Source organism: Phaenicophaeus curvirostris, chromosome 8 (assembly GCF_032191515.1).
Source record: "Phaenicophaeus curvirostris isolate KB17595 chromosome 8, BPBGC_Pcur_1.0, whole genome shotgun sequence".
NCBI lineage: Eukaryota > Metazoa > Chordata > Aves > Cuculiformes > Cuculidae > Phaenicophaeus > Phaenicophaeus curvirostris.
In genome coordinates, this window is record NC_091399.1 from 23,192,440 (window position 1) to 23,216,532 (window position 24,093).

At 43.0% G+C, this 24,093-nt stretch overlaps 1 protein-coding gene and 1 long non-coding RNA gene across 4 annotated transcripts; one reads left to right on the forward strand and one right to left on the reverse strand.

Moving 5' to 3' along the window:
- Positions 1 to 353: 353 nt before the first annotated feature.
- Positions 354 to 3,882, forward strand: LOC138723613 (uncharacterized). Its single transcript, XR_011337902.1, has 2 exons — positions 354 to 680; positions 2,664 to 3,882. It is a non-coding gene; the product is annotated as an uncharacterized lncRNA (long non-coding RNA).
- Positions 3,883 to 3,884: 2 nt separating this feature from the next.
- On the reverse strand, positions 3,885 to 23,831 carry SH3GLB1 (SH3 domain containing GRB2 like, endophilin B1). 3 transcript variants are annotated; one of them, XM_069862835.1, is made up of 11 exons: positions 23,673 to 23,831; positions 17,928 to 18,069; positions 15,463 to 15,591; positions 13,987 to 14,120; positions 13,509 to 13,601; positions 11,541 to 11,579; positions 9,804 to 9,827; positions 7,545 to 7,634; positions 6,953 to 7,053; positions 4,917 to 5,148; positions 3,885 to 4,354 (listed from the first exon to the last, which is right to left on the reverse strand). In XM_069862835.1, exons 1-11 carry the CDS (start codon positions 23,742 to 23,744, stop codon positions 4,247 to 4,249), a joined length of 1,164 nt encoding a protein of 387 aa, XP_069718936.1. In that variant the 5' UTR covers positions 23,745 to 23,831; the 3' UTR covers positions 3,885 to 4,246. The 3 variants fall into 3 exon arrangements, with proteins under 3 accessions (XP_069718936.1, XP_069718935.1, XP_069718937.1); XM_069862834.1 differs by having other exon boundaries at positions 11,493 to 11,579; XM_069862836.1 differs by lacking the exons at positions 9,804 to 9,827; positions 11,541 to 11,579 and having other exon boundaries at positions 23,673 to 23,830.
- Positions 23,832 to 24,093: the final 262 nt, after the last annotated feature.

The window sequence follows — 24,093 nt, forward strand, 5'->3', positions numbered from 1 at the left end:
CTTCTTACACACGAGAACAGCAGAGTTCGAGCTGGAGAGGAGGAACCTGCATTCCCAAGGAGCCATCTCCTGCGGCACAAATGGTGCCGAGAGACTTCAGCTTCTAGGGGCACCGCAGCAGAACAGGCCTGGGGGAGGCAGAACCCGCCCCGCCTGCTGGTTCCTGTCCCTCAGGTGCTGCCAGGTGCGAGAGCTCCATCAAGGGCAACCTGGGAAAGCCTCAGTGCAGCCACAGTAACTTGCAGATCTTCACCTGATGCACGAGAATCGCCGTATACAGCTTGTGATGAGACGCTTGTCTCTGCAAGTAACTTAATATTGAAACCTGATACTTATTAAGGTGACAGGAGTGGTTATTCCATTAGCACAGGGCAGGGTGGTTTGTTCCGAGCCAGGTGGGACTCGTGCCTACTCCCAGCTGGTGCTGAACAAGTTTTGCTGTTCAAGAACCGAAAGGACAGAGCAAAAAGATAAAATGTCAGGGGCTGCTTTCAGGATGAGAATGAATTCAACCTGAATTCCCTCTTGCTAGTAACACAAAACGTGAGCGCAGCCCTTCAGAGGTCACCTGAGGATCTGACTAAAGCCCGAGGCGTCAGGAAGCAGGAGGCTCAACTCCCCACACACCCGAGACAACACGGGTGAATCATCTCCCGTTCCTGGGCTGCGGTTTCTCCCAGGTAAAGAGACCACGGACTCACCTTTGCCAAGGAAGTTCATGATCAGCTACATCGAGGCTTTGCACTGAAAGCAATGAAAAGTTTTTCTGCAGGAGGGACAGGGGTAGAAGCCTAGAAATTCTCCTACATGCTTAATGTTCTCCATGGAGAAACACCAGTGCTGTTTCCACTGGCCGAGAAGTAAAAGTTGATGTGGGAAATGTGAAATTAAGCCCCAGGGGCACTGGCCTTTCCCTTTTTCCTACCTCCTTAAAATCACCAGAAAGGGAATTTCAACATTTAAAATAAACTTCCCACAAGATAGATACAGACACTCCTGATGTCTGGCAACATCACCATGGAGTATCTAGAATTCAAAGCGATTTAACTTAAGAGAAGTGAAATTGGGAGATTGTTTCTGGTTCCAAATGTGTCTGGGGTTGAAGAAGCAATTTCCTAGCTCATTATTCCAATCCCAGTACTTTTGCTTCTGCTTGTAACTGTGTAAAGACATGCTAAAGCTTTAATTCACTTTGCAATTCTAAGTAGCTCCCCGTAATCGCTCGTGTCAAACACCTATTGCACATTTAAACAATTTATAAACCAATTCTGTGCTGTCAGCAGGAGAAAATTCCTCAGCATTCAGCTCATTAACTGCACGCGCGCTCCCCGTGTCGATTCCTGTCCTTCCCTTCTGGAAGGAATTCTTTATACAAGGCATCGCGTTCACACAGCGATGGAGTGTTTGCATTCCTGATTCATTTTCCTTCCGTTCCCTCAGCCAGGGTGGGGAATTCACCACGTTCCCCAGTCGGGAGGAGTTCCTCGCTGCCAGGCGCCGCGCTGAAATGCTCCACGGCGCTGAGCAGTCGGGGAAGAGGATGGAGGTTGCGTCCACCAGCGATCTGTGTAGCTAACAAGCTTGCCTTGTACTTCCATTAACAGCCGTGGGATTAATTGGTTACAGCCTGTTATTTTAGAGCGTACCCGGCTCAGAATTCTATTTAAAAGGCAACAGGTCAGGATTGGCTGCAGGCCACATCTAGCAAAGATTTTCAGCAATTGATACATTCTTCAGGTGAAGAAAATGGAGCAGAACACTGCAGTGATTTCAGGAGGTCTGAGATGCGGGGATTAAACGCTCGCAGGACTCATACACCTTCACCCTAAACAAATCTATAGAGTTGGCAGCCCCGGGAGAATCACAGCACGATTCTGCAGCCCTTGTTCAGTCAGCACGTGTAACCACAGTGCCGGAAAGGCAACGACTTTCCATCACCTCAAATAGAGACAAACATCCCCTACTAACTCCCACGGGGCTTTGTGTTAAACAAGATTCCAGGACTTGGTTTATTTATGGCTGATGTGGCTTTGATAACGCTATTCCCTTTCCTATTTTATATCAGACCAGATGCCTACCTGACCCTTGAAAAGAGCAGAATTTCTTGGGGATAAGGGAAACAGCAAACAAATCATCAACATTTAAAAACAAAATCCTTTTGCTCTGCTCAATGTGGAGTTGTGGTTGTTGAGCAGCCATTCCACAAACCCTGAAAGATTAATTAAAAGGTACCAGGTTGCAGAATTTCACAGGCCTTCACTACCTTTCACCAACCATTTCCATCTGCATCTGGGGGGAACCAAAACTATTGCTCAAACATTTTGTGCTGAACACAAACAAGAACATTTTTGCCTCTTCCTTCCAGGTAGGAGCATAAGAATTATTAATGGGGCTTCTGATAAAATGTGCATCAGAGAAGGAAGAGGATGGCTCTGGAATGGAGAACACCAGGCTGTACTCGGGCTTTTTTCCAATACTGCAGTCTTCAGGAATGAGGAACTCCTGCTTTTCTCGAGCTTCTTATTTAATGCTAATTAAATAGGGGCAGGGGAGAGGTCTGTGAAAGCTTCATAGCAAGCCTCAGAGCTGGGGGTGAGCCAAGGAAGGGAGACAAAGGAAAGCACATAATAAATTCAAGGTCTCTCTATATTCTGTACCACCAGATACACAGGAACCCGGGAGACAGATGAGACAGTGTGGCCAGACAGATTCCTCCAGATCCAGCCCTTGGGTACCACTGATGTAAAAATACACCACTAATTTGCTTCTGTTCAATATATTATGTCATAAATGTATCTTCCAGTGACTACTGGCATTATGCTACAAACGGTCTATACAAAGGAGACTTCTTGTCGTATAAACCCTTAAACACAGGCATATTTAAAGGAATAATGATTCTGAGGAAAGAACCGAGCTGTTCCAAAGCAATCCACATCCAGCGGATTCTGCTCGGGTACCTCGTGTAGTACCTTGTATTTAATTGCACTGTGTAATTAGCACTGCTTGTTGGAGTCAGCATCTATTCTCAAACGCCTCTGCTCGAAAGGGAATGTCACTCTAAAGTCTGTGTTGTTGCCAAGTCTGAAAGCCAGATGGACAGAATGCTGATGCAGAGCCTCGCTGCTGGAGCCAAGCAATCCTGACTCAATTAAATACACTGGAATTTAAAAGAAAAAAAGATTCCTTCAATCTATCCTTTTAACCTTCCTACAGCCTTAAGAAGCTGCTCTTTATGAAACAGAAAAGGGGAAAATGTTTATGAAAAAGTTATTGACAAATAACCCCACCTTTCCCACAGCCACTTTTAGGTTCGTAGTATTTCTTTTCTCCTTTGCACATATTTAAAGGAGGCTCCTCGCAAAACAAAAAAGTCCTCAGTTAGAACACGGCAATAACCTGCTGCACAGGAATCGTGGATGCAGCGTTTCATCAAACCCACCATCTGAACACACGTACGCTCACATATAAAGTTACTTACATGTAGAGAGACGGAGCAGTGGGTGAGCAAAACGCAGTGCTTAGCACAAAGGCTGATTCGCTGAAAGAACTTCAATAATTACCAAACAAACTGAATTAGCCTCTTTCCTGGAAAGCAATTAAAGGGAAAACATACAAGGAAAGACTGAAAACAAGTCAGAACGCATCCCTCGCTTGTGTCGATCCACCAAGGTGCAGTTTACAACCTCAACATCCCAGCAATTGGCCTTACATTTTCAAAGAGAAACCAACCAGTTTCACTGTTCCAAGGTGATTAAATGCACAAGTTGCTCAGCCAGAGCACATCTGAACTCCACGAGTGTTGGGAACAGAACCGCACAGGTTTCTTTAAGGTTTATGCTTCACGTTTGGTTTTGGTTATTTAAATAAAGTGCGTTACACTTGCATCTGTTCACAATAAGTTTATTTTATGTGAAGAAAAGCTTTGCCATTAATGAAAAATTCCAGTAGAAAACAGTACCTCCTGCTTTCAATCTAGATTACTCAAAAGTAGAAGCTTGTATTAGTGAAAACTTCAGTAGAAACAAATCTGTAGGAAACATGTCCTTGGCACATGAAGTAAAAGCTTTAAACACATTAAGTTTGAATATTTACCAAGCAACCACGCTGGCAGAAAAGCCAGTTTGTAATGGCTGGTATTTGTCCCTCGAGACGATAACATGGAAGACACTTAAACCTGCTTACATAACGTTAATTGTTTATAAATACGGTGTCGCCATAATTGACAGTCTTTATTGAGGCCAGCTATTTAGTTTAGCAGTTCTAAATAAGTGATAGGCACTTTGCCTTTCTGATTTCCCCTTTCACCCATCAGCCAGTCTGAGTCCATGCCAGGGATACTGTACACCGTGATCACCTAAAAAAACCAGAAACACGTTACTGCAACCTTTCCTTCCCTGGAAAAACATTACAGTGTGATTTCCAAGCCTTAGCGCTGAGACTAACCATTTAACACGAGCATCATAGATGAGTTTAGGTTGGAAGGGACCTTAAAGCCCATCCCGTTCCAATTTCCCCTGCCGTGGCTTGAACCCCTCCAGGGATGGGCAGCCACCACTTCCCTGGGAAACCTGGGCCAGGGCCTCCCCACCCTCACTGTGAAGGATTTCTTCCCAAGCTGAAAGAGGGGAGGTTGTGATGAGAAGAAATGTTTTGCTGTGAGGGTGGGGAGGCCCTGGCCCAGGCTGCCCAGAGCAGGGGTGGCTGCCCCATCCCTGGAGGGGTTCAAGGCCAGGCTGGATGGGGCTTGGAGCCCCTGATCCAGTGGGAGGTGTCCCTGCCCATGGCAGGGGTGGGACTGGATGGGCTTTAAGGTCCCTTCCAACCCAAACCATCTCATGATTCTATGATCTTATCTGGCTGGTCACAAGCAATCTAGTTTTACTTTTAAATGATAAAGGTACATAGAAATCTCTTACCTCATCTGCAAGTAGCGATAATTCACTGCTGTTTGCAGCATCGTAATCATAGAGAACCCGAGCTTTCCTGCTGCCGCTTGACGACTTCAGCTCGCTGATGCCTGAAGTGACTATTGAATTGCTTACTGAAGGCAACGAAGGAGAGGCTGAGGCCAGGACCGAGGGAGCAGAAACGCTCTGCACAGGAGTTGAGGAAGACTGATTATTATTAGAGAGGAAAGTAGATGGAAAACTGTGGGAGAAAACAAAACCAAAAGTTGTTTGAGTGAGTTAGTTCTACCCGAGTGATACGTGCCTCCATGCATAAGTTAACATTCTTGCTTTTATCAACTACAGAATCAACACCAGCTGACCGCAGAGACAGAAGAACTTAACCCAGCCTCTATTTTAATCAGCAATTCTTTTGACAGCTCAGCCAGTAAAAGTCGCCTCCAGCTCCTCCTGCTCGCTCCTCTCTTAGGAGGAGAGGCTGGGTGAGCTCAGACTGTTTAGCCTAGAACAGAGAAGGCAGAGGGGATCTCATCAATGCTCATCAGTGTCTACAGGCCGGGACTCAGGACAGCGAGGCCAGACTTCTCAGTGGTGCCCAGCAGCAGGACAAGGGGCAAGTGCTGCAAAATTACAGGATTCAAGAACACTGGTTTTAATTCCTTGTCATGAAAAACAGTGTTACTTTATAGGCAGTATTTAGAACAGACACTCCAGTAAACTTGTAAGTACAAACAAACCTGCAGTGCACATGCTCATCTAAATACACAGCCTGGTGTAGCCTGAAGAAAGGCGGCTTTGCGAAGAAGAATTAGAACAGAAATATTAGAATACAAAAGGGAGACGGGCAGGCTGTAGTGAGCCCAGAGCAGGGCCACTGAGGTAATCGGAGGACTGGGAAACCTTCCTGATGAAGTAAGGCTGGGAGAGCTGAGTTTGTTCAGCCTTGAGAGAAGGCTTAGGGGAGCCCTTATTCCCATGTACCAGTACGTAAAGGGTGTCTGCCGAGAGGATGGAGACTCCCTTTTTACAAGGAGTCACATGGAAAAGACAAGGGGGAATGGGGATCAGTTGATCCAGGGGAGATTCTGATTGGATTCCAGAAGAAAATTGTTTACCAGTTGGAAAAAAACATTACAATCATCTCGCCAGGGAAGTGACGGATTCCTCTACACTGGACATTTTAAGGCTCAGCTTGACATGGTGCCATCTCATTTAAACCACAGATCACCTAAAAGATAATCCTCGAGGTCCCTTCCAACCTTGGCATTCCATGGTTCAGTGTGATTATGAACAGGGAAACTTTATGAAAAGCAAACACGCAGACATCGCCATCAATCACACAAAAAAGGGTTATGAGCACAAACTCACGTCACAGTTTCTTCTCTTACTTTAAAAATCCTAAACCCACGAAACAGTAAAACTGGACAAACTCTCATTCCACTGCGAGTGCTCTGGATCAGTGGTTATAGATATTAGGAAGCGCATTTCTCCCTAGGTACAATATCTATGCTAGGAACTTACTTAGCAGTGAAGAACACAGACTGAAAACCAGGTAGTGCCTGGCAGCGAATTAAGAGGCAACAGGAATTCACAGGCGCTACATGACCTTAGAATCATAGAATCATAGAATCACCAGGTTGGAAGAGACCCACCGGATCATCAAGTCCAACCATTCCTATCAAAATACACCTTCTCCCACATGGCATAACACTTTTGTTGCATGAAACACACAACACTTGAATGAGTACAAGTAAATCTCTACAAGCTCTTTTCTTTCGAGCCATTAAAGGAGGTTACCACAGGCTCCCCTTCCTCGGTTACATCATCTCAGTAAAACAGCCCTCAAAAGGCATTAGTGCTCTGTGTAGGCTTAGGGAAGTAGTTGCACTGAGGTAATTACATATTAATTACCTGAGAATAGATATCTTTCCTTCCAGTCCAGCATGCCTGTGTATTCACCACTGTTATATCAGTGTAAGTTTTCCTACTATTCATAAGCACTTAGAAAAAAACTTATTTTTCTCAAGTAATGACAGCGGTACTACCTTCCAAGTTGTTTCTGGAGATCCAACATATATTGGTAACATTGTGCATAATAGGTCATCTGAGCTTCAACAAAATCATTCAGACAGCGAAGATGATGTGCCTGTAACACAAAGAACTCATGGTTTTGGTCTGTAAAATGCTATATTGCATGGGAAAAACGGGACTGCTCATCAGGGGCAATATTGACACATAGGGATTTATGCCACGTGGGCATCGTACCTGGATTTATCAGATGACTGGGATAAAACATCACAAAAATAACATCTGAGCAAAAATAATAGATGCTGTACAAGTATCGTGCCATTTACCTACATTGTTTTGAGAAGAGAATAAATATTTGAGCACGTTTTTGTGGTTTCAACATTCAGTTGATCTGATGGATGGGAAGCTGAGTTGAAAGGATAAAAATGAAAGCTCCTGCATTCTCAAGGTTAACAGGAGACTAAAGGTAAGTTTGGCAGATACTAAATAAAACCCCACAGTTTGATGCTTCATACACTGAAGTGAAACCTCATAGCCTGCAGATCCCAAGCCTCTTATGGTAGTTATTTTATAGAGCACCCTGACTATGTTCCCCCACTGGGTACTCACATGCGTACTGCTGATCCCCTCCAGCAGGAGCCTGGTAATCTCTGCTTGACGGTCAAATTCACTCTGAGTGATTCGTACTTCCTGCTCGGACTAAAAGCAAAGATACACATTAGGTATTTGTACAATGCGCTCTGTTACACCTTCCAACTGCAAGAGTTCCATGTTATTCAGAGCTCCTCACAATGCATTAATCATAATCTTAGGTATTTTCTTTGCAGATCTTTGCTAGGCACAGAGTAACTGCCCTTTGCATTCAGCGATGTTGAGGCCCTGTACGCACAGCCACCAGCTTTAACAGACACCTACCTAAACACAGAATCATTTAGGTTGGAAAAGACCCTTAAGATCAAGTCCAACTCTAATCAAACACTAAGTTCACCATCAAACCATGTCCCTAAACACCAGATCTACACACTTTTTGAACATCTCCAGGGATGGAGACTCCAGTTCCCTGGGCAGCCTCTCCAGAGCTTGACCACTCTTTTAGTAAAGACATTTTTTATACCTCCCCTGGTGCAACCTGAGGCTGTTTCCAGACTAGCCTCAATGTGCTGTACACATGCTAAAGCCTCTGCTCTCTCCATTTGACCACAGCACGTCGGATGACTTATACAAGTGTTTAGCGTCATTACCTACACCATGTGTTTTATTCATGGCGCAGTATTTAATATCATCTGACTCCACATTTCAGAAGGGAACTTAAACTGAAGACAGCTTGTCATTGATGCTATTGATCTTTTGTTTAAACTCAAAACCGCCTGTGATGGACCTAGAGATTACTGGACAGCCTGAAATCCTTGCTGGGAAGCTTCACAGATATACATTGAAAATATCTGTGCCTCTCTTCCTCTAACTTTCAAACACCGAAGGACAGGTTGCCTTTAGAAATCTGGATGGATTTCTGTTCCTTCAGCAGAATGCGTGTTGTAGCTTCTTTTTAATAGTCTCTGCTTTTTATATGCTTAAGAAAAAAAAGGAACCTTGGATTATGTAATTTATCACAAGATTTAAAGCTTTTAGTCTCCTTTATGCTAGTTAAGGACTTTGTATTATTTTGTTTTCTCTCCAAGACACAATCTGCCAGTTTTAACTACCCCTAAAGCTGCTTGTTATCACCTCTGAAATGCCAATATTTCTATTCACCTTTGTCTTACAGCTTCAAGATCAGCTTTCATCCCAGCAGCACTGCTCCCCAAGCTGCACCAAGTACTTCAGCAGGCAGGTTTGCTGCTTCCAAAGTGTTACTTAAATAGTAAAATAATTCTCTAACTGGGTTAAAAGTTGATCCAACCCTCGTTTACAGATCAATCTCCAAACTCCTCCTTCCCTCTAGACTCTCACCTTACACTCTACACAAACGCTCCTGTTTGCATCATGACTCAAAAATTTGGAATGGAAGAAGCCATTTATTTCTCATAAAACCCCCAAAATTGCACCCAAGGTTCTACATCCCAACTTCTAAATAAAGTCCCTACACCTCCCACAGCTGCCCATCTAGTGCCCCTTTGAAAACCATACTCCAAAGCCTTTGCTCCCCAGCTACCCTTCCTTTCTAGAGCTACCCTTCATTTTTATTCCCCATCCTCCACTGAAATCCTCTTAACTGGCAGTGCAGCTTCTCACAGCCTGTTGCCAACACTGCTTTGCCTGAGCCTGAGGACAGTCCTGCTGGTGGCACCAGAGCAGCTATCGCATAACACTCCGTAACTCCACGGCGTTTGTCCCTGTGCAAGGTGGGGCACAACAAGAGAAGACTCCAGCCCCATCCCAAGGCTATTGCTCTCTTTATGAACCAGATTTCAGCCCAGGTACGGATGTGGCCACCTCCTAACTTCCGCTGCTTAAGGGAAATGCCCTGGGCAAATGCTGAAGATCAGTGTTTTTTAGGACAATCTAGATTCCAACCTTTCTGAAAATTTTCACATAAGCCCATCCTTAAGAGGTCATTTTCAGCAGGATGTCATACCAGTAAGCTTTGAGAAACAAGTCCTGTAGTACTTTTTTCTACTCCATCTTGTCCCATGACAATCACATGGTACAAAGGGACGGTCGGCCCGAAACAGCCTCCTATAAAACACGCCCCAGGCACCGTTTCACCAATGGAGTTTGAAAGGCTCCAGAGGGAACCAGCGTGTTCTGATGCAACACATCGGGCTGCCAGCACTTCACTGAAATCAGCAACATGCAACATCCCTTCTTACATTAGACCAGCGCAAGTCAGGGTCTCAGAATTCGGCAGTTCCTGAATTGTTTACTTACTTTTGTCACTTCCTCAGCCCATATCTAGCCAGCATTAAGGGGAAGGGGAAGAAAAAAGAAACACACAAACTTAGAGACTGGTTGTGCTTTAATCCAGGACGCAACCACATTTTGGCTTTTAACTACTTTCCTGCCCTCAGAACTTCCCAAGGATTGTGGAGTCAGTTCCCCAAAGCCCTTCACACACAAGGAAACTACAATGAGGATGGAGAGTGCTACATCTGGGAAATGAATGAGATACTGAAGAGCGTGAGGCTTCTATGATATAAGAATCTATTTAAAACAAGCATTACAACCTAGGACATAACTACTTCAAACACGACATGAACCAGACAAACTGAATTGCTCTATGGAGGAATTTAAGTTATCTTAATGTGTTAAAATATTGGAGAACTACTGTACTTCTAACACCACGTTAAGTAAAGACTGAAACAGACAAGTGAATGATTTCTCTTGCTAATTCCATTACTGGCTTCCCATTTCATAACCATTTTTAGAGTGAAACTAAATCCAATTAAAAATGCTACAAAGGTATCTGAAAGTGAGTGTTAAAGTAGAAGCAAGCAGTACAGCAAACTCATCGAACTGCAAGGAATTTCCTCACGAAGTTAATTACTTCTGCTTCTTGCTCCAATGCCCTCTTGCAATCCTCTAACCTTCATTTTCGCAGTTGTAATAAGATGACACAATCAGGACTTTGGCAGCAAGGACTGTGCATAAAGGCTGCACAACCAAATTGTGACAAACAAGTTGCGCTCTTTTATCTGACCACAACTGAGAAATTTGGAACAAGAATTGAGAGCAGACCTGCTATGCTGTACAGGTCCACGACTCAAACTGGCCAAGCCAAACAGCACAGTTTGTCATACATAATTAATTAACTCCTTTCTTTTACTTGTCACAATTACGCTGCTAAAACTAGTTACAATGACAAGCTCTTGCAACAAGTTTAGGACATAGAATCATGGAATGGTTTGAGTGGGAAGGGACCTTAAAGCCAGTCCCACCCCGGCCATGGGCAGGGACACCTCCCATGGGATCAGGGGCTCCAAGCCCCATCCAACCTGGCCTTGAACCCCTCCAGGGACAGGGCAGCCACCCCTGCTCTGGGCAGCCTGGGCCAGGGCCTCCCCACCCTCACCACAAAGAATTTCTTCCTAATGTCTAATCTAAATCTTCCCCTTTTCAATTTACAGCCATTCCCCCTCGTCCTAGCACTACAGGCCCTTGTAGAAAGTCCCTCCCATATACTGTATTCTAAGTTAAGCCATTAATTTATGTGAAATTATTCAGTTTCAGTCAATTGTAAGATATTGTTTTATGGAATGAGTATTTTATACACATCCCTGGCTACTGCACAGAATTCACTCCTCCTATGAAATAAAATAGGAAAATGAAGTAGTTCCTTTCCCTCTAATGGGTGAAATTAATTTCAGGAGGGATAATAAAATCAACTCCTTTGCACCCTAAGTTTCATAAAGTCACAGAAATTAGGGTATAATACTGTTTATTTCAGATTATCAGAATTAATCTGATAAAAACAATACCTAATGCTGTACTGACATGAGGGTATTTAGTGCACTTTACCAAACTGGTTTGGAACGCAAAATATCTCAACAAGACCAAATGAGCTGGATAGCAAGAGGAAACATTGAGAGGAAAAGTAATGAACACAGGAGGCCAACAAACCTTTAGCCATTTTACATGCAGCAAGTTGAGCACGTAAGAGACATTTACCATAATGTTATTCTCTTCAGGCTGAGAGGTGTTTAGTTGCTTAAGTGCACAGATAAAAGACAAAAGCAAGTTACAACACTGTGAATATAGCAGGGAAACTGTTTATTGGCACAAAGATTGCAAGTGGAAGCTAAGCAGGACTGTGAACCAAATACAGATAAATAAAACTGTTTAGATTACGATTTTAAATACTGATCTAAGCTACTCGAACTGTACACTAAACATGTAATTTCATCTAATATTAAATATTTTTATAACAGGTAAAAAATAGTCAAACGTAGATGCAATTTATCACCGTATCCCATCAAAGACAGCAGCGAAACAAAGAGAGTTTGCATCATAACTCAACACACTCTGCTAACCCATCAGTTCAGCACTGTTTGTCAGGTATTGTCCTTCATGCATGAGACAGAAGATGAGCTCCTTGCATCACACCTATATCCAGATAAGCCTCATTTCTATACTGCAGAGGATAAAGCAGAGATTCAATTTTTTCACTTCTCTGGGAATTCTGCACTCCAATACATCTTAAACATACACATTGCTGTTGGAATGCAATTAAAATTGAAGTACTGGCAAGGCAGAGAAGCAAGAGGCCTAGAGTTTCATGCTCTACCAGCACTAAATTATTAGTGAATAAACCTGTGGATTACTTGCTACATGAATATTTAAGACTGGTCAAGTAGCAGCAGCAACAACCGGCAATAATTTTGTCCCAGCACCAAGTTCCAGGTGATTACACTGGTGATGGAATCAAAACCGAAGTACAAAGCTGTTCTTTTAATACTAAGCTCAAGGGGAACAATTTCCTTATGTCATTTCTATTGCTTTAGAAAGTAAGATATATACTTGCTACCACACCACAAATTCCACTACAAGCTGTCTAAACCCTGCCTTGCTCTCCATTGTTAGTCTTACAAATTAAGAAAGCTTGACGAATAGAAAAGTAACTTTGTTTCATCAAATTTACATAATATGAGGGGAAACGCATGCATGGACAATTTAAACACATAGGGACAGTGTTCATGACATGGAGGATCGAAACACAGAAGCAAAACCGTCAGGTAGAGGTGATGATTTTTTAGAAGGATCACCATCTTAAAAGAGCAAAGCGCATCATCTACAAAGCTCAGTCTCCAAGATGATGCTTCTGAGATACTTCAGCACAGCAATCCATTCAGAAAAGCAAAATCTCACAGTCCCTTCTGCCTCTTCAGCAAATACATTATCCCCACGTATTTAAATTGCTGATATTCCTCTGGCACCTGTGTGCATGACCCTAGTGCATTAACCTGTAACGAGAAGGATCACTTCACTACCCATTAGCCGCTGTGCTTTAAGGAATGCAGTCAAAAGACAGCTATGAAAATACAATAAGCACACCCTGCTGAAATTGCACACATTCAATTACACATTCCTTCACTGAGAGGCATTTTTAGAGTTTAAAAGCCAAATCATTTTAGTTCACAGCCATTTTAGCCTCCTCAAACAAGCATTTATTGAGAGAATAATGGTTAAGCAATCCGAGTTTCAGCGTCTCACCCTATTTTGCCATGTCAAGTAGTAAACGATACAGAAAGAGTAAGCTACCAACATTTTTGATAGATAGAAGTTATGTCAAGACAGGTTCATCAGTTGGAAGCAATTATAAATAGGCTTCCAGACTTGACCTGTGAATGACTTGTATTTACAATCATCTTGGCAAGTCATTTTTGGCTGTATAAGCTCATCTAGGATGGAGCAAGGGGAGAATATTTACTAGGGCCAACTAAGTTAAATATTCCATCAAGTTGAAAAATAGAAGACTGAAAACTTGATCAGCAATTCGGTTTTGCTTCCTTGTGTTCTGCTGAGCCATTTCTTACAAAGTAGCTAGAAAAAGTGACAGTAAGAAGCCAGCAGTCGAGGTTACAAATGTGTATCAGTGAGTTTGAAATTTATGAACAAATTAAACCAAGTTTTACTTACTGCAGCTCGAGCTTCTGCAACTTTTGCCTTCTTCAATCTGGTTTTTGCTGCATCCAAATCTAGCCTTTTGTTTTGTAATAGTTTGCGTTCTTTCTGAAAGAGAGTTAGGTGAGTTCATGAGAATACGTACACACACAAAAGGTAAAGCCTGTCTGTTTGGAAGTGTTTTTAATGAACTATCACATACAAAAAGACTCTTCAATTGAAGAGAGGCAGAATTGGATCCTAATTATTCTCACACATTTTATACCCAATATACTTGCTTTTAACAGAACAATAGCTACGACAAGCAAGTTTCAACAATTATTTCAATTTTACCTGATCAAAAGGAAGGAACATACACCAAAGGCACAAATTCTTCTTGACTTTTTCTACATTACTTCAGGAAAGCAATAATGCACAATTATCTACCACTACATTTTGAATATTTACAGTTACAATTGTTGTGCAGTGCTGAAGAATGCACAATCAAACTTACAGTAATAGTTTTGTAGTCCCCTTCAATGAAGTTTCTTAGAGGAGTGAGAAAGTTTATAGCCGAAGTCTGAATTAGTTCTCTGTCTGCTGTTCCAATTCGCTTTTGTGTTTCTCCGCATTTAATGAGTGCGTTTCCTGCAAAGGAAAATGTTAGTTTCATAGTGATTCAAGTAGGCGGTTAACAAAACAAGTTTCTACAGGCAGAAAAGTTTAGACCAGCATTTTGAAAGATAATCCAATGCCATCACACGGGCACTCAAAAGAAATCCAATTCAGCTAAAAAAAACACCAACAAAAAAACACCACTCACAACACAAAAAAATCACAAACACCAAAAAATACCCAGCCACCCCAAACAAACCAACCTTGCCACCAAACCAAATCATTTTTATTAATAATCACGCATCAAGGCAGGATTTCAATAAGAACAGATACGGCACTGAAGAAGTAGCACCAACTATGACACTTATTTCACCTAATAGTTTGCTACTTGCCTGAATTCTAAATATCCTACAAGTTAAGGGACAGCCTGCCTGCAAGTTCAGCACTATTTGGCGTGAAAAAGCAAGGCTTCAGTCTGATGATCAGAAGGAAGGTCACAGACAGTGTAAAACCATGTGGAACCAAGAGGAACAAAGCCTGCCATTATTGATTTCCTATCCATAAGTCTTCCATAAAACATCTACTTTTTTTTTTTTTAAGTGTCCTTTCTTTCTTTGAAAAGGAACCCCATTATTTCCAGATGTAAAGAACTCATTCTTCCCAGAACAAAAGTTTTCCCTCCCACTGCAATTTTGAAGAAAGCAACTAAAGAGAATTAACGATTAGGCTATACTATATATACAGACACCTGTACATTCTAATTGGTTAAGTTAAAGTGACAGCTAAATCTGTTATTGAGCTGTAGAGAACGCTAGTTAGACTTGATAATTAATGCCAGTATAACAAACATTAGATAAGACACCCAGCCCTCCTGCCACATGTATTTAAATTTGCTGGAGAAGGAAGAAAATTCAGATTATGTTCTACACTCTCATCTTGAGCAAAATATATGTTGAGAAAGGAAGGAATACTGTTAAGTTAGAGAATTCTTCCTAAAAACGTGAATTTCAAATAACATTTGCACTCCACACCACAAATAAAATGCATAAATTATGTCAGATGAGCAAATGCCTTCCTTTAATGGGGAAAGTAAATTCCAGAATTATTTGTTCTGGTAAGAAAACTGCCCGTCCATAATGGTGGTTATCATTCCAACAGCAGGTTCGAATTCTGGATTTGGATAGAAACCTCATCACTGATCTCCTACTGCTCAACAATACACAACAAATCACCTCAAACTGATACAGAAGTCACTGAACTCTTTTGTCTAGGGTACGACAAGATCTATCATTTTATATTAAGAAAAACTAGACCTGTGCATTCCCCCCCACATACCTCATTTCTGCAGCACAGGACATTTTTTGCTTCTACTCACCATAGGCTGTTCCTGGGCCAAACTCATTCCCAGCATCGATCATGTACTGGCCTAGTAACTCTGGATTATTCATGCGACTTGGTGCTTTGCGGTCCAGCTTCTCATAGACAAACTCTTCTATTCTGGCATCTAAAAACATGTTTCTTTGAAGTAATTACCATCACTCAAAACACGAGTTAGAAATAGAAAAATTTCATCCAGAATTCTTCACTACATGAGCATAACAGAACACTTCTCCTTAGCAAAGTCAAACAGGCTTTCCCCCGCCCAGTCCAGAAAAACTGTTCACTAGCTACAGTAGGAATTGAGCTCAACAACTGCTGTGAGTTCCCTACTAAGGGAGTCTGGTATAATCTCTCTTTCCCACTCCCCCTTCTTTAACATGCTCTGAAACAAATCATTTGAGACAGTAGAAAGTGTTTCATTTCACATTCTCATCTTTTCTCGGTTTGAGAAGCATAAGTTTCCAAACAAGACCTGCTGTGACTATATGGTCATTAATCTCCATCATAATACTGAGACACAGTTTGCTGCTTAAGTGAAAAAGCCTCACAGACATAATCAGGGACAGTGTTAATTACAATAGCAGACTCCTCAGCTAAAATACCCAATTTCTCTGATGAGTTCTTTTGACTTTGTAGCCAGCTCACTTTATTTCTGTGGTCAGTATGAACTAATTCCAGCCAGCAACAGTACAGACAACCACAAAGCTGCTCCCTAATGAAGAAACCTGCTGCTTTTATGCAACCATGAATACTCCTCTTAATTAGCGCACTTCATCAGTGCTGCATTAGGTAACTATTCCCTCATGAAGGTCACAAAAATCAGCCTGGTACCAGCACATTTCCTGGAACCAGGGGTGAACCAAAAGTGAACCAAATTAATTTCGTTTTCTTTACTCATAATATTTATTTTTTACTAAATGACAAAAGAAGTGACAAGTGTCTAAAATTATTGGACTACTACTTGGGTCTGACCTGAAAATACAATTAAAAATGTGACTGAACGTTTTTTCCTCTCCCCTGGACAGGGTTGCTCCATTAACAGCAACCGAAAGCAGCTCCCTAGAGCACACGATCCCCCTCCCAAGGCTGCCAAGCAGCTGAAGTTACGTTCACAGACGAAGATCGCTGCTTAACACCGAGTATTTTTAGCCATCACAAAACAGACTGCTCAGCACAACTGAGACACTGCCAGAGATTATCCTCCTACCAAGTCTTCCACATGGGCTTCTACCCGCCTGCAGTTAGCGAGTCATTACTCTACAACTACCAGTTTTGCAAATATTGCAAATACTGAATTAAATGAACAAGACAACTATTTCCTCTGGCCTAGCCAAAAGCGAAGATTTGAACACGAGTTGTTCTCAAAGCAATATTGCATCCTGCCCACAGGATTAGTTGGTTTGGATTTCACATTTGCTTTTTAAATACTGCTTTTATGCAATTAAAAGATGCAACAGACTTACAAAATAATACTTCAAAGATCAGCATTATAAAGAATGTATCTGATAGCATTAGAGAAGTGCTGTCAGTGTGTGATAATACACTGTACTAATAAATCCTAACTCAGTACGTCACTGCCAGGAGAATACTTATGTTTTCAGTGCAGGGGTATTAGCAGTACGGCAATTTTATCATTTGAGTGAGCCTAAAGACCAGGCCTTGACTTGAAATCTAGATCTATACACTAAATAAACTCCTGTATTTGCCATCTCTAGTCCCACTGCCACAAAGGCCCAGATAACTGTCAGATACAAATCTGAAAATTATATCCTTCTCAGAGCAGCAATTTCAGAAACAAGGTTAACACACCAGAAAATTGCATTTCACCAGTGATGAAAGCATATTCGAGATGTTATTGCATTGCCTAAGTACAGTGTATAAAATGCTGGCAAATGATAAAGACTCGGCATCTGGTGAAAACAGTTCTTCAGTGACATTCTTCAGCTTCTGATACCTGTAAGAGCTCTGAAGTTCTTAATGGAGTAGTTGCAATGGCTAAAGAAACAATTCCTGTTAAGGACAGACATTTTGGTTCACCTTGCCTGCTTCAAGCTGAATCGTATTGTGCAGACAGTTTACAGTAATGAAATAGCAATGAAATTTCTTGAGCCATTGCATCTACTCCACTAAGAACTTCAGAGTTCTTACAGCTACCTAAGATTTCTGGAATCAAAAGTGGGAAATTCAATTAAATGGGAACAGCGTATGGAGCCAATGCTGTAGGTTAAAGAGTTCTGGCTAAAGCTTTTCCTGTTTGAAGGGTTAAGGAAATACCAACAATTGGAACACTGTCTCTGATTCCCAGTAGCTCTTTCAAATGTGCCTTCCCCAACTCCAGCCTTCAAATTCTAAACCTGCCATATTTAGTCATACCATGTGCAATACCTATTGCAGTAAACATTTGCCAATGTGAATCTATCAACTCAAAAGTGGCAAACAAAAACCTGAAGGCTTCCTTACTTGGATTTGGCTGCAATAATACTTCTGTCTGTTTCATGATTTTTTCTGTCCACAATTTAGTGCACTCTGCTTTGCTGAGGAGGTTTTCCAGGTGAGCATCCAGTTCAGTCTTCTCTGCTTGGCCAAGCTTTTCTTCTGTGAACTACGAGTCAGCCAGATAGGTTGAAAATACACAGTTAGTTCCTAGAAATAATTTCCTAGGACAAGTTTAAGACAGTAACTACTCACTCCTATTAATTGCACATCATGTTTTCAAATATAACACCATTATGCTCCAATAAAAATCTAAGGATGAATTTGAAGGTTATTGAGTTCAACAATGCATTTTACCATCAGGGAAAAAAGGGGTGGGAGGGTGTTAATCAGACCAAGATGAGGAAAGTAATTTACAACACTATTAAGAAACCCACTGCTCTGCTTCGAACTAACAGTTCTCACTCAAAGCACTTTGTCAAGTTTTATAGAGTTACATATACAATGTCCAACCCACAGCAAACAGGATAAAAAATAGCTAGTTTAAACAGCAACATGAAGATTTAAGTTAGAACTGAACATTAGAGGAAGCTTTGGAAGACAAGTATTAAAAGCTAAAAAAGGCTTCGCTGGGAAGCTGTAGAATATATCTTTAAGGTTGGGGGGTGTTTTGCTTTTTAGAATAGGACAAATCCATGTATGAATCTGTCACTGTGCTTTGGGGAGAGGGTCTGAAGCTGTCACCGTGCTTTGGGGAGAGGGTCTGAAGCTGCCCAGGGAGGTGGTTGAGTCCCCTTCCCTGGAGGTGTTTAAGGGACGGGTGGACGAGGTGCTGAGGGACATGGGTTAGTGTTTGATAGGAATGGTTTGACCCGATGATCCGGTGGGTCTTTTCCAACCTGGTGATTCTATGATTCTATGTTTGCGACCTGCTTGGACAGAACAGATCCTGTTATTGCCTTACAGGAACAGTAAGATGACCTCTGCCTTTCTCCTCCAAGCTGTGTTTTCAGTGACAACGATACCCAGCGTAACGCCATTCAGCTAAATCAATCCAGCAGACAATTCATTCCACTCGATATTAAATTCATGCCAACTCTCATTAATCCACAAGCAGTCTGTATTCAGTCCCTGTTCTCTGGGAGAGGGGGAAGCCGCACGTTTCACATCGGGGAACCACGCAAAACCGGAACTGAGGGCCTTGCCAGCCTCCCTCCAGAGCGGCAGTTCCTCATGATGACGATGATCTCATCGCTGTTCTGAGCCAGGCGTTTTCCAAAGAGCCTGGCTTACGATCAAATCCCTAACAAGCTTTCCAATTAAGAGCATAATAGGGCTGGGAGCATTCTGACTGTCAAACTTCATTCTTAACAGGTCCTTTGGTGGGACATTTAAACAATGGCTATAAGAAACAAGAACACAATACAAGCAAATTGCATTGACTAAGTTTGCTTTAATTTCCATCACACGTAGAATAAAACCAACATGCAAACCAGCATGCAGATCTAAAGCCTAGATAAATGCTGCGACATTTGCACTCCTAGATAACAGTAAACTGCCTTTGTGAGAAAAGTGCAGTTCCAGTATAGGGAAGAATGGGCTTATTTATTGATGCATTACTACTATTGCTTAAAAGGCTCTTTAAAAAGATGTCAGGTACTGTAAGCTGGTCTAAAAACTTCATACGGATTCATTATAATAAAATATTTGTATATTTTTATAAATATACAAATACGTTTTACTAATTACAGAGAAGAGTATTTACCTATTAAACAGTCTTTCCTATTAATATTTCTGTAAATTGTCTCAGCAGTGTGCAGATTGCTTCATGAGGACTACAGTGTTGTATTTCACATGCGCATTCCAAAGACAAATTTAATTTTTAGTGATACTGAGCAGTGTAGTAAACAGCAATGTGACAGGAGTTGGGTTTCCAACATCAATGCTGCCGCTCCAATTTCCCATTTTGGTTACTCTGAAACTTAAATTTCAACTAGTCTTTCTGTTTTATTTCCTTTTTCAGACATTACACCATCCCTTAAGGATAAGTAACAAAATAGGAAGGTGGTGCTGTGGATCAAGAATGTTTTCCTCCAGCTTGTTCCAAGACAGACTGACACTAATGATCTTCTGCTTCGATCAGAGCTTTGAAAGGTTTGTTCTCATTAAAGCTTAAAACATGTAATACGGAGACACTATATCTAAGTACTCCCTTGAATAAACAGTATCAGTAACAGATCTATTCCATCCACCTATCTTTATTAATTCAAAATACACACACAAGCTGCCTGAATTGATGGTTGGAGTGGATGATCTTAGAGGTCTTTTCCAACATAAATTCTATAATGTGACCAGCTCAGGCAGAAGGAAATTGTACTGGTTTGTATACAACTGGGTGATCACAGCCCTATCGACACTGCAAGTCTCCACTGCACAATTACTAGGAGAAATTACATTAATATAAGCCTCTAGATAAGAAGTCAAGAACAATAAAGTGTTTCTGCTACCAAAGAGTAAAAGCGCAGCTCATTTCCAATCACTACAGAGGCAGCGTGCCTACTACAGAGCCTGGCAAGAGGAAGGAATCACATTCTCATTACTGCACTCCATGGCATCATTTCTTTCACCTCCAATACCACTGATAACCATTTGCTACCCTGTTCTACGAACTGCAACTACTGCAAGTCTGACTGAGAATGACTCCTTCAAGCACTTTCTGCCTGCCAAGAAGGAAGGGTAGGCTTTCAATGATGCTGGATTTTCTGTAGATGACTAATCAGAATATGACAGTCTGAACACAGAATCATCTCATTCACAGAAGAACAGGTTTCCTGGAACGTGACTATCAGGTGGGCGTGGGTAAAACAGACCTAATTCTCCTGTAACAGAAAAGTCTGATAAACCCGTGAAACACTGACAACATGTTCATTATTTTGTAAGCTGCAATAGTTATTTTAAGTGGTTTTCCTATGTTTCATTTTGCTGAATAGGGTTTGATGGGGTTTTTTTGTTTCTAATATCCAAAAGTCAACAGTGTCAGGTCATACCATGTCATCCAGTGGTGCCTGAACATAACAGTTTGAGTCAATATACAGATCTGTGGTTTTTACTGGAAGACACAAACCTACAGCTAGATGATATAAAAAATATCCACACAATTATTACCTCATAATATTATCTGTAGGCCTTACATATTAAAAAAAAAAAACCAAAACAGGGGAAGCAACAGTAGCACAGAGAACAGGGGTGACTCAGATTATAAGAACGTGTCAGGGATTCACTCCTCCCCCTCAACAGCTTTATTAAACTCCTTGTTTTAAGGGAAACTGGCAGCTGGTAGAGCAAAATTATTACTACCATGTTTCTGCTGAATTTTAGGTTAGATTAAGCAGGTTACCAATGTATCTATCCAGATGTAAACCAAACAGGTAGAGCATGATGGAGTGATCCACAGTTCACCCCACCTTTAAACCATGAGACTGCAAAAAACTTATATCAGATGTAATGCAATAAGCTGATTTAAATGTAAAAAGTCAAGATAAAAGAGATGAGATCACAAGGTCCCATCACAGGATCTTACAACGAAGGGTGAACTGCCTCTTCCTTTAATCCTTGTCCAGCAAGAAGAGGGAAAGGGGTGGAGGCTGCAAAGGAAGAGACGGTCCAGGAAACAAGTAGAGCTGGAATAACCCTGGGTGGGGGGAGGGAAATAAAAAAAACCACGGAGAGACCTCCACCACAAAGAGAAGCCACAACAAGGGCTTTAAGTTCATTTAAATTTGAACAACAATGTTTTCTGACGAGTTTGCATTTTCAGAGCTCTGCTGCACTGCCGATCATTGGTTCTGCTTGAATATTGAGATTTAGGGCAATACGTCAGACCGATCGGACCAGATAACGACCTTCATCATGTTCCAAACCTGACTGTGACCCAGTGAGAATCTGAAGGGGATTACTGTGCCCTGCATGTACATCCACCTCCCGACAGGAAATCTGTTCAGGTTTGATTATATAAAGAAAGGGGATTACGGCTCAAGACACGCTAAGGAACAAAAGCCAATTACATTGCCCTCTGTGTGAAGACAGGGGGAAACCGATTCGAAACAATGGGCTATCAAACAAGCTTAAAAACGATACGAACAGCAGATACTTTCACACGTCACATCGCAACCATTTTAGCAGGCAGCAACACCACCAGGTTCTTCCAGGCGGGACACACCTTTGTCCTTTCCAAGCAGGAAGCCGAGCTGTGTCTCCTTGCAGCTGACTCCACTCGGCCCTCCCATCCCAGGAGCCCTCTCCTCTCTCTGCTCGCCCTGACCCTGCGGCCAGGCAGGACAAGGCCAGCGGAGACAAATCCATGTCCTGCCAAGCCCAGGGCTCACAGGCAAAGGAGCTGACTTGAGAAGGAGGAGGCACCTTCCAGAGACAGCGCTGCCTGGCCAAGCTGGAGTAGAACCCACTTAATGCTGGGAGCCCTGCGTTCCCACTCACACTGATACAAAAAGTAGTTAGTATCACAAAAAGAGGAATCTTGATTTAAGCTAAAGTAAAGTACATCCAAACAACTGTATTTTTTGACAGTTAGAATGTCCCTCTGATAGCGTGGTCTTTTACAACATGTTTTTTCAGTGTTTTTCCAGACACTGTTACCTCTTGTGTTCAGTACGATCTATGCTGAACAGATGTGTCTTCTTCTATAAACACCTGTTTGCAGTGTTTCCCTACCTCAAATGAAAGGTCAGGCAGAGAGCTGAAGCCAGCTCTAAATTAGCAAGAGATTTGACTGCTGTGAGGTTCATAATAACACTAAAATTACTCTTTGGAAAGCAACAGAATATGCATAAATTTCTGGGAAAATTTATAAACGTGCAGGTGAGTGGGAAATCTATTCTACTCCCAGCTCCTGTCTCGCTGCACAGGACTGATGGAAATCATTCCCTCATGTTGCCCAGTCCTGATAAAAGACGCTTCCTTTCTAAAGCTCCAAAATGAACCTTAGAGAGTTCATTTGCTGGTATCACCATGGCACTGAGGGCCCTGCACCAACCCATTCCCTGCTCCCACAGTGCTGGGAGAATCACAGAATAAAAGCATAGAATTGTTTGGCTGGAAAAGACCTTTGAGATCACCGAGTCCCACTTCTCCACCACCAAACCTGATCACTGAGCACCTCATCTACTCATCTTTTAAATCCCTTCAGCGATAAGGACTTGACTACCTCCCTGGGCAGCTATTCCAGTGTCTCACAACCCTTTCAGCGAAGAAATTTTCCCTCATATGCAACCTAAACCTTTCCTGGTGCAACTTGAGGCCTCTCACCCTATCGCCTGTCACTTGGGAGAAGAGACCAACATCCATCTCACCACAATCTCCTTTCGGGGAATGAGGCCTCCCCTCAGCCTTCTCTTCTCCAGGCTGAGCAGCCCCAGTTCCCTCCATAACCCCCATAGCAGAGGATTGGAACTAGATCATCTTTAAGGTCCCTTCCAACCCAAACTATTCTACGACTCTCCGGCCGTTCCCCAGCTCCGTTCCCCTCTCCGGACGCGCTCCAGCCCCTCGATATCCTTCTTGTCCTGAGGCGCCCAAAGCTGAACGCAGGGTTTGAGCTGCGGCCTCACCAATGAGGCAGGATCCCCTCGCGCCTGAGCCCCGCGTCCCCTCACACGGGCCGGGTCCCCACTCCCTCAGCCCCGGGGGCCTCGCCCGGGCCCAGCCCGCCCCGCCCCGCGGCCTCGCCCGGCTCCCTGGGGCCCGGGGCGGCCGTACCTGCACGGCGCGGCTGAGGAAGGTGCCCGCGTCGGCCGCCAGCTTCTTCACGTTGAAGTCCATGATGTTCATCGTGGGCGGACGCGCTGACTCAGCCCGCGCTCCCGCGGCGGCGGCGGCCGCTCCGGCCCGGCCCTGAGGGGGGGGGAAGGGGCGGGGCTAAGACCGGCCTGGGGGCGGGGCCAGGCCCAGAGCCGCAGCTGATTGGGCGACGCAGCGATGGACCACGAGAAGGGGGCGTGGCCAGACCTGGCGCGGCAGCTTATTGGGCACCACCCACAGAGCCCGGATGGACGAGGGGAAGGGGGCAGGGACAGCGCCAGCGCCGCAGCTGATTGGGCAGCACTCGCGGAGCCCGGATGGACCAGGCAGGGGGCGTGGCCAGCCCTGGCGGCGCAGACGATTGGGCACCACCCACTTA

Bases quoted from the DNA above. Each gene is read 5' to 3' on its own strand.
- SH3GLB1 (XM_069862834.1), bottom strand. From the start codon at position 23,744: ATGAACATCATGGACTTCAACGTGAAGAAGCTGGCGGCCGACGCGGGC. The intron at 13,602-13,986 runs GTAAGTTTGATT...ACTCTCTTTCAG, and splicing joins GGGACTACAAAACTATTACT to AAAGAACGCAAACTATTACA. The intron at 4,355-4,916 runs GTAAGAGATTTC...TGGTTTTTTTAG, and splicing joins TATCGCTACTTGCAGATGAG to GTGATCACGGTGTACAGTAT.